The sequence below is a fragment of the Chaetura pelagica genome, unplaced genomic scaffold, assembly GCF_000747805.2.
Source record: "Chaetura pelagica isolate M959 unplaced genomic scaffold, ChaPel_1.0 scaffold1158, whole genome shotgun sequence".
NCBI classification, from domain to species: Eukaryota; Metazoa; Chordata; class Aves; order Apodiformes; family Apodidae; genus Chaetura; species Chaetura pelagica.
This window is the reverse complement of record NW_009954339.1, coordinates 127702-137038: the sequence shown is the minus strand read 5'-3', so window position 1 is coordinate 137038 and position 9337 is coordinate 127702. Positions and strand designations below refer to the sequence as shown.

Below are 9337 nucleotides of genomic sequence, written 5' to 3'. Positions count from 1 at the left end.
ACATCAGCAGGAAGCACATGAAGAGCTACACTTTGAGACAAGTGTTAACCTTGAAGTGTTGCCACCACCCGGGCTGTGTTATTTATTGTGTCTTTTCCTGCTGCAGCTTCAGTGGAGGGAGCTCCCGAGGTGACCATGAGGGGACTGTTCAAACACATCCTGAAGACAGAGGGAGCATTTGGGCTGTACCGTGGCCTGGCACCCAACTTCATGAAGGTGATCCCAGCTGTCAGCATCAGCTACGTGGTGTATGAGAACTTGAAGATGACCCTGGGCGTGGAGTCACGGTGACCAGGAGATGCTGAGGACTTGGAACTCTGGAATCTTGGGGTGCAACCCCAAGACGTATCTCCATCTCTCATTCTGTGAATGTGTTGACACTAAGCTGACTAAGCAAAGCTGTGAAATCTCAGATAGTTTGTGCATCAGTAAGGGGGAGGGGGAGGATCTGGTGTCCTTTGCCATCTTGTTACTCAGAGCTCCACATAAACCATCACATGGTCCTTTTTGTTGGGCCTTTGGGGAGACCAGGAGGAATCTTAAGATGCAAGTTGCTGAGGTCAGTTCCCAGCAGTGCAGCAGAGTAGCAATGATCTGGATAACAGGTCTGCTTCCAGTGTACTGCACCTACAGAGCTGTTTGCCTGCAGATGAGCACCTTCTGGCTTGCTGAAAGTTTTTTCCATTCAGAGACCATCTTTATCCATTCAGTTGTTAAACTTCCTACCTGTTGTTTGAATTTGTACAAACCTTGTGCAGGGGCTGCTGCCACACCAGGCTTGTTGTTATGTTTACATATATTCCTTTGGGTAGGAGACATTCATGTTCTGCTTCCAAGACTTGACATGAAATGTAACATTGAACTATACTGGTTTTGAGGGCTGGTGGGCAGTGGTTTATCCAGGCTGAAGGTTACTTAGGCCAGCCTGATGAAGAATTAGAATTATTTATTTTTTATAGGTTCAAGTGTGTCTCATAAATCCACTAACAAGATGCACTTACTAACAGAAGTAGCAGACTAGAGCCTGCATGCCTGTATCCTTTGCATGCTGGGATTGGCTTGTCTTATACTCAGCAGGGGCTTGGAAAGGGGAAGGCAGGAGAGCCCTGGATGAGCTGGCACCTTGATGCATGGCTTTAGTGAACAAAAGGCAATACTTCACAGCTGCAGTTGTGCTCCCAGCAGGACACCAGAGCCCTTATGCAGCGTTGCATGGACCTCTGAATTCCATTCCACCTGGTGCCAAGGATCACTGGTGGCCCTTTTCCAAGCCCTGTGCCTCTGCTGCTACCTGTCTCTTTAGACCTCTTTGGAGATGGATGTTCAGGTTTGCATTAGAGGGATGGAGTCCCCAAGCCAGGAGTGTCTGCTGTGGGAAGGGCTGTCAGGGAGGGGGGCTGGTTGGCACTGGGACAGTTAAGCTTTTCATCCTGAAGACATGCTGGCTTTTCTTTCAAAGGGTGCTTTTCATAAGGCTGAGGGAAAGGGCTTTAAAATTTCTCTGACTGTGCTATGGGCTACTTGAGTTTGATAGGATCTAACTTCTGAGGCCTGAGAGATCCTCATCCAACTTTTCATTTTGGGCAAAATGGACCAGCGTTGCATTCCACTGTTTTACTGCTTAAAGCATATTTATTTTGTATTTATTTGAACAGAGTTATGTCAGACTATTTTTATAGACTTGTTTAAATATTGTTACTGTGCTTGTATTTCTCCTGTTTTAAAAAAAGTTCTCTATTTGTTCTCTTACATCCCACAGCTGAGTCGTGGGGAGGGTGGCTTTGCATCCCTTCCCTTGGGGGCTTGAGCTGCCTTTCCCACGTCTGGGGTTGTTGCTGGAGGACCTCAGCCCAGAGAAATTCTGTAGCAAGAAGCCATAGGAGAGAAGGGAGCTGGTGAGGGGGCAGTGCCTGGGGAGGAGGGGAGAGGGTGCACAGGGAGACTTGCCTTACTTTGGAATTGCCTCTGTGCACGGTGAAGGGCTTTCAGGGGGATGGCTGGAGTTGGGAAGCAGAAGGTCAGTGTATGTTGGATGGCACAATGGCTAACTCAGAGCGACTTGGGGAATTTTTAGGTAAGGGGGAGGAGAGAAATCTCAGGGTCTAAAGGAAATTGCAAGTTTCCAGAGAGATGGAAGGGAACTTGCACTTGGACATGAGCTGCTGCAGTCAGGCTTGGAGGCTGAATCGGCTGATCCTGCTGCTGAGCCAGTGCAGACAGGACCTTGGAGGAGTGTGTGAGAAATCAGAAAAGGATTTGTGAGCACTCAGCAGCTGCTTTTTTGCTGACAGATTTCTGGAGAGTCCAGGTGAGGCTCTGCCTTGGCTATCCAGTGCTGGCAGTAGTTAGCCTTGTGGAAATCTAATCTGGATGAGCGATATGATTAGCACCCCAGCACCTTGCTGGGTGTTGCTCTCCAGTGTGAGAACATAATTCTCTGGGTATGGCTCCTCCCCTGTTGCCAAATAGTGGTGTCACTTGGAATATTCTGGTGAACTAAAAAACCACATCAAAATCCCAGTGTGTTTACAAACTCCAGTGTTTTATCACCCAGGGAGAACTGCAGAAGATAAAGGCAGGGGGTAGTGGTGGTGATTCAATTGAAGTGCTATGAAGTTATGAGCCTTTTGGAAGGTAGCAGGGTCAAGGTGAGATTTTTAATTCATAGGTGCCTGATCTGGCCCATACCCTAGTCCAGGCATCCTACAGAGGCAGGTTGGGATCTAAATTTTGCATTTTGCTCTTTCTCCACTTTTGAAAGGAACACTTTAAAGAAAGCCCTTGAATTCGGGGTGCCTGGTCAGACTGGTTCCATCAGAAGCAATGGCTGCCACTTCCCAGGAGATGTTCCCATGCTCATTGAGGGTAGCTTCAAGTCAGGGCACAGAAAGGAATGCTGCTTCTGCCAGCCACATCTTCCATAGCAGTGGAAGGTGACCCTAAGAAGGGCTTTGGTTGTCCAGCATCCTCCCTCTTATCCCTACATTCCCCCCATGGTTTCCTGTTTCCTGCCTTTCTCCACCAACATCAGTTCTCCTGCTGTTCAGAGAGCTGACCTGGCTAAAAGAACTGGCCAAAACATGTCAGGATGAAGAAGGAAAAAAAGAAAAAAGGAAAAAGTGGGAGCCCTGTTTGGACCAGTGCCACCCAAAGGAGTCTCCACTCACACCTTGGTGGTGGAGCATCGTGTGGGCAGGCAGCTCTCTACACAGAGAAGCTGCTAAAGGTGGAAAATTACACACCAGGGGGAAAATCAAGAGAATTTTTACGTTGGACTGGTTACCCACTCCTGCAACCACCTAAGCATCTCCAAAAAATCCCAAGGGCCAGTGCAGACAGGACCTTGGAGGAGAGTGTGAGAAATCAGAAAAGGATTTGTGAGCACTCAGCAGCTGCTTTTTTGCTGACAGATTTCTGGAGAGTCCAGGTGAGGCTCTGCCTTGGCTATCCAGTGCTGGCAGTAGTTAGCCTTGTGGAAATCTAATCTGGATGAGCGATATGATTTTTTTTTTTTCCACCCCCTCTCTTCTTGAGACCTGTCACAAATTCTGCAGTGTCTCCTTCCTACCAGTGTGGCCTAATGGTAATATGAATATCAGAATGCAAAAATCAATGCAAAATGACAACCATCTTTGTAGCTGTAACCACAAATTGTTATGATGCAAATTTAACCTGGATTCTTCATGTAGGGAACAGTCTGCTAATAAAGGCCTGTCAAAGAGATACCACGTGTCTGCACCTCTTGATGTGGTTTGTTGGTGCTGTTCAGCACCAGGCTCTTCCTGGGATGATTCTTATCAAGGATGCTGAAGCTGGGAAGGATTTTCACTATGAGGAACTGGGAGAACAAGATTCTTCTTAAAGTCAAAATCAGCAAACCTGAGATCAAGGCTGACGAGTTGTGGATGTTCAGACACTGTGTTGTCCCCCAGTGTTGCTGGACTCAGCTGATCTGTAGTATCCCTAACTCTGTTCAGTGAGTTTCCCAGGAAAGCTGGAAACTCTGTAGTTCAGTTATGCCCTCGAAGGGGCCTGGCTTACAAGGTTTTCAGAAGAGAAACTACAGTTTTTCCTTCAATAAAAGCCCAACTGGGAGCTATCCTTTCATGGTCATTCAGGACCGATAGCTGGTTGTGCAAGTGGCCTTTGGTTTGGTTGACAAAATATGCTGCAGGGGCCAGACTGGGTTTGTTGGTTCCTTGTGTCTCTGCCTGTAATTCAAGGCTTTTATTCAGCTATAAATCTACTCATAAAGTCTGAGTCCTTGTAATCTGAGCCCCTGCTTCCCAGCAGTGTCAGCTGAAACCCTGAGCCATGCTTTCTGGGCTGCAGCACTCAGGGTTGGCAGCATCCCCTCTCCCTCCTCTGCCCTTTCCTGCCTTTTTGCTGACGTGCTCCCCAGGCTGGAGGGTCACATCAAGATGTTTCTGATGCAAGGGCTGGCCAGGCTCCCGTGTCCTGAGACCAGGAGGGAATTGGCTGCACTTGTAAGAGTCATTTGGACTGCAGGCATCAGGCCAAAGGCTCCTTGCTTGAAACCCTGCCCAGTGAAGGGTGCTGTGCAGGGAGGGACAGGGCACCCTGGTGCTGCAGAGGGAGGAGCAGGGCTGCTCTTCCCAGTGCTCCCTCCAGCTTCCCTGCTTTTCCTCCTTTATAAGGAAAAGAGATATTTTCAGTGCTTAATTACTAGGGTTAAGAGCTGAGGCTGAATTACTCTCCAGCTGCACAGCAAAAGCAGCCTCTTTTCAACTCCCCCCTCGTGTTCCCAAGCCCAGTGACAGTGCTGGCCTCCCTCTGGGGCTGGGATGAGGGATGTGTGGGGTGCCCTGGGGGGTACAGGAGGCACGGGGAGCAACAGCAATCTTGGCACTCAAACCCTCTTACCTCCAGGGTGCTGAGCTTATTGGGAAACAAGGAAATGTGTTCCCTTATCTCTGAGGAAGCAAAAATCCAGCCTGAGTTGGGTTAGCATCCCCTCCCTTTCTGGCCCAAGGATAATTCTTCAGTGTTGTCACATGTTCCTGTGGATTAATATTATCAGGGAGCTCTGGCCTGGTCCAAGGGGTTTGGGCAGCACATCTGCCCCAGCTGGGTTACATAAGCTGCTGCCAAGAGAAGTGGGTGGTTACTTGCAGCTAAACCTCCTCTTCCTCTCAGACTGTTCTGTGGGAGAGGATGAACTGTCCACTTAAAGGTTTCTGGCCTTCTGGATATGTTACTCATCAGATGGTTGGCACGCTCATTTCAAGTAGTTACTGATTGCCCTCTTCTGGTTAGCTGCTCTTACTGCTTCAGTAGAGCTTGATGTGAAGCTGAGGGGACCAGCAGAAAGCTCCCGGGTGTCACCTTGTCTTGTGTCCCTCATTGCTCAAGGCTGTGTGTTTCCAGCTCCTGGCTGAAAGGCTCTCAAGGTGACTCAGGTGTTCAGATCCTTTTTGGAAGCCCCACTTCTGGCCCCTTGAGGGTTCCACCACCTCACAACAAAACACATGGCAGTTGAGCAAGATTTTTATTGCCCAAGGTGGGGTTAGTTACCTGGGCTGGTGGGTACTGGAGGAGGTGACACTGTGAGCATGGCCATGGGCTCCAGGCCTGAGCTGGTTCCTTCTTCCACTTCTTTCACCTGACACAGCTCCTTCCAACACAACAACACTGGGGTCAGTGGAACTGCCAGTGCACCAAAAGGGAGAGAATCGACTGAAGAAGGGAGTGGGTTTTCTTCTCCTTTTTATGTGAAAAACATGTCCCCCTCTGATAGGGGAGCAAAATGAGGGATTTCAGGGCAAAAATCCCATGCTTCAGCCATGTCCCACTGGCAGAGGGAGGCAGGAGGTTGCCAGTTTGTGACCCTGGGGTGCAGGTCTTTGCTCTGGGGGGTCACTCATCTGTGTGTGGGGATGTTCTTTTCGAGCCCCTGTCACTGCCACAGCCAGCCTGTGGTTAATTTGTCTCCTGAATAATTTCTACCATCTTGAAAATTCCTGGAGACTGCAGTGTGGGGGCAGGAGCTACAGCCCAGGGTCTTGGCCCCTCTGCCTGGGGTGGGGGCTCTGCTGCCCCCCACCCACCCCCAGCACACACGTACCCTTTTCCACGGCGCGTACACGATCTCCTTCTTTCCCAGCCCCTGTCACTGCCACAGCCAGCCTGTGGTTAATTTGTCTCCTGAATAATTTCTACCATCTTGAAAATTCCTGGAGACTGCAGTGTGGGGGCAGGAGCTACAGCCCAGGGTCTTGGCCCCTCTGCCTGGGGTGGGGGCTCTGCTGCCCCCCACCCACCCCCAGCACACACGTACCCTTTTCCACGGCGCGTACACGATCTCCTTCTTGCTCAGCCCCAGGCACTGGACCTGCCCCTCAAACTCTTCCTGCTGGGCTGGGCTCACGCTCTGGTTCCGGGCTGGGCAAGGAGATGCATTTTCCAGGCATTAATTATGAACCAGTGGCCTCAGCATGTCCCTTGGTGCCCCATCCCTGCCCTGACCCCCTCTCCCACCAGTGCTGCCTGTGGATCTGGGCTCTGCTGGGGTCTCTTCCCTGTGGCCAGTGAGCCTGAACAAAACCAACCTCACTTTTTGTAACTCCCCTCCCCATCAACCATGGTCTTGTCTTCTGTCAGGGCTCACAGGACACTGATATTCCCGGGGCATTGGGAGGGACTGATGCCATTTTCTGTGTGTGTCTCTGAACTCTTTTCAACAATTTCCTTGCAGCTCTGGGGAAACCTTATCAAGGCCTGAAAAGCTGCTTCATGGAACTGTGAGTAGATCTGATCAGCTTTGCCTGTGCTGGTGCTGCAAAGCCACGTTACCCTGTCCTGGGAGGTAAGTACCCAAAAAAGTCATGGTTGGCTTGAAAAATATGGAGATTTTGATGGTGATATCGATGCTGAATCGTAGCTGCTTCCTGTTCTTTCTGTGTTTATGGTCTAAGTGGGTTTGGACTTTAACTTTCTCTTACTGCCCAGGCAAGAGATTAAGGTTTAAATGGGGTTTGTAAAAAACTCCCGTGACCCCTGGAGTGTCAGTCTCAGGAAAACCCAGTGGCTATTGGTGGCACAAAGTTGCTGCATGGTTTTAGCTGGTAATTTTGTGTGTGTGTTTGCTGTCCCATGGTGACTTTAAACTGCCTTAGGATGGAGTGTGCATACCATAGAGATACAGCCCCAAGTACGTCCTTTCCCTCTGCAGTTGGAACTGGATGAGTAAAATGTCTTCAGAGCTGAGGTTCATAAGGGTCCCCATGGTTTGTCGGGTCTTGGCTATGAGAGAACAGAATAGGGGTTGGGAACAGCCATGATATATAGATTCTCAGTGCTACAGCAGTGATAAACTGCCCTGAATTCCTGACTCTACAGCCTGGTGGGCTGTAAGAATGGGGAGACACTGTCCCCTGCTCTCAGCAATGCTGACCTGGCTGGTCTGTGCAAACAGTATCTTGGGAGGTTGCAATTCCCACCCCAAATGACTCACCCCATTTCCTCCCTGAGGAGGAAACTACTTCAGAACAGGAGGCTTCATTAATTTGCTGAAACCTGCCACGAACGTTCCCCTCCTTTCCCTGAGGGACTGGGAAATAACTTTACAAATGTGGCCGTCTCCTTCCTTTGCTCCTTGCCCCTGGCAACGTGTCACTTTGTGAGGTTTAGACCCAGGGACCACCCCATGCCCTGGGAAATTTTTTGGGGCCCACCAGGGCTTCAAAGGGATAAAGCCACCCAGGAATAAAATGTGTCAGATGGTGTGAAATGTGCCCCTTTGTGTGTCTCAGGGTCGGTGATCACCCCCATGGCTGAGCCCCCGGTGCTGCTCACCCTGCTTCACCAGCGTGGTGTTACCAGCAAGGACTTCCAAGTAGGTGGAGTTGTTGGTGAGACACTGGTCCCCTCTGGAGAGAGAAGGGTGGGGAAGGAGAGTGGAGACTCTGACCACAGGCTGGAAAGGACCAGCAACAGCCCAGCCCTGGTGCTGGCACCACATGAGGAACATGCTGGGCATGGGGTGGGATCCCAACTGTGCTGGCTCTGCTGCAGGATTAACTGCCCACACACCTTTTCTCCCCTGCCTTTGTCTGACCTCCTTGCCTTTGCCCCCAGCTCCTTGTTGCTGAGATGTTTTCCACCCCAAGGTAACAGAAGCTGCAAAAAGCTGCCTGTGTTGGCAGAGAAAAATCTGACCTTGGGAAGGAAACTGATTTTGGTGCCCAGCAGTTATCAGCTGGGGCACAGGGACCTCTGGAAAGGTCTCCTCCTCTGGAGAGGTCTTCCCCTTGCTTGTGTCCTCTGCATCTGCAGGGACTGGTGCCTGCAAGACCTATGTGCCCTGCAAAATTGGCCTAAATCTGGGGGGGGTGTGTTGAAATAAATAAATTAAAGAAGGGGTGAAGAACAGAGTGGAACATAAAATCATGGAATGGTTTGGGTTGGAAGGGACCTTAAGGAACATTTAGTTCCAACCCTCCTGCTTGGGCAGGGACACGTCCCACTAGACCAGGATGGACCTGGTCTAGGAGAGACCCCCTCTTTGGGAAAACCAGTCTGAAACTGTGCTTGTATGTCATGTTGAAACAGCAGCAGCAGGTGGGAGGAGATGGGTGGGCAGAGACCTGAGGAGATGGATGAGGGAACCAAGACCCAAAGGTTGCCTCTTACATGGCCACGTGCTGGGTGAGGAGCAGCTCCTGCTCCCCAACGTGGGGCTCCACGTGGAGGTAGCCATGGTCGATGAGCAGCATCTCCAGGAGGTGCTGGGGGAACTGGGCAGCCCCGGCCACGTAGAGCCATGTCCCCAGGAGCTGTGAGGAGAGAGGGGCAGGGCAGTGAGAGCTGCGGGGTCTGCAAGGGGAGCTTTGGGGAAGAGATTTCCACCCTCCTGGGGGGGCAAAGTTGTCATTTTTGACCTCTGGTTCTGTGCTAGTTCTCCCTCTTGCACCGCGCTGGAATGAGGAAACAAAACCTGAGCAAACACACGGGGGGAGAGGAAAAGAGGAAGGGGGGTTGGGAAATGGTGCCTGGCACTGGGTGTGGGTGCCCCTGTGCAGAGAGGGGAGGATTTGCACTGAAAAATACCCAACCAGCCCTGCCCCACTGCCCCCCTGAGCCCCATGTTTCGAGGTTGTCTGTGGAACTTGGAGACTATGAGAAAAGTGGGTGAGTCGAGGCATTTTGGGACCCCCCTCCCTGTTTCCCAGTTGTTCCAGATGTTTTGCTGAGGGCACCTCGGCAGATGTGCTGGGGGGGAGAGGTGTATGGGGGGGGGAGGGCAAAGCAGGGTTTCCCCTTTCCTGAGGCTTAGCAGAGCACCCACAAACTCACTGCAGGAATGGGGAGGGGGGGG

General features: G+C 51.0%; 2 protein-coding genes across 4 annotated transcripts in view; one reads left to right on the top strand and one right to left on the bottom strand.

The window, feature by feature from the left end:
• SLC25A25 (solute carrier family 25 (mitochondrial carrier; phosphate carrier), member 25) overlaps window positions 1-291 on the top strand; it is a 14560-nt gene extending 14269 nt beyond the window's left edge. For all 3 annotated transcript variants that reach the window (XM_010004192.1, XM_010004191.1, XM_010004193.1), the window contains one exon: window positions 107-291. In XM_010004192.1, coding sequence (XP_010002494.1) covers window positions 107-291 — 185 coding nt within the window. The remainder of the gene's footprint in view (window positions 1-106) is intronic.
• A 5236-nt stretch (window positions 292-5527) lies between these two features.
• On the bottom strand, window positions 5528-9106 carry LOC104394584 (alpha-1-acid glycoprotein 1-like). Its single transcript, XM_010004197.1, has 6 exons — window positions 9075-9106; window positions 8653-8826; window positions 7816-7889; window positions 7153-7263; window positions 6299-6402; window positions 5528-5635 (listed from the first exon to the last, which is right to left on the bottom strand). The coding sequence occupies exons 1-6, from the start codon at window positions 9104-9106 to the stop codon at window positions 5528-5530; spliced, it is 603 nt and encodes a 200-aa protein (XP_010002499.1).
• Window positions 9107-9337: the final 231 nt, after the last annotated feature.

What these genes read in the sequence shown, in the direction of transcription:
- LOC104394584 (XM_010004197.1), bottom strand. Translation starts at nt 9,106, where the DNA reads ATGGGGCTCAGGGGGGCAGTGGGGCAGGGCTG. An exon ending in GGGGCAGTGGGGCAGGGCTG is followed by an intron (nt 8,827 to 9,074) that starts GTTGGGTATTTT and finishes CAGACCCCGCAG; the next exon opens with CTCTCACTGCCCTGCCCCTC. An exon ending in CTCACCCAGCACGTGGCCAT is followed by an intron (nt 7,890 to 8,652) that starts GTAAGAGGCAAC and finishes TTCTCTCTCCAG; the next exon opens with AGGGGACCAGTGTCTCACCA.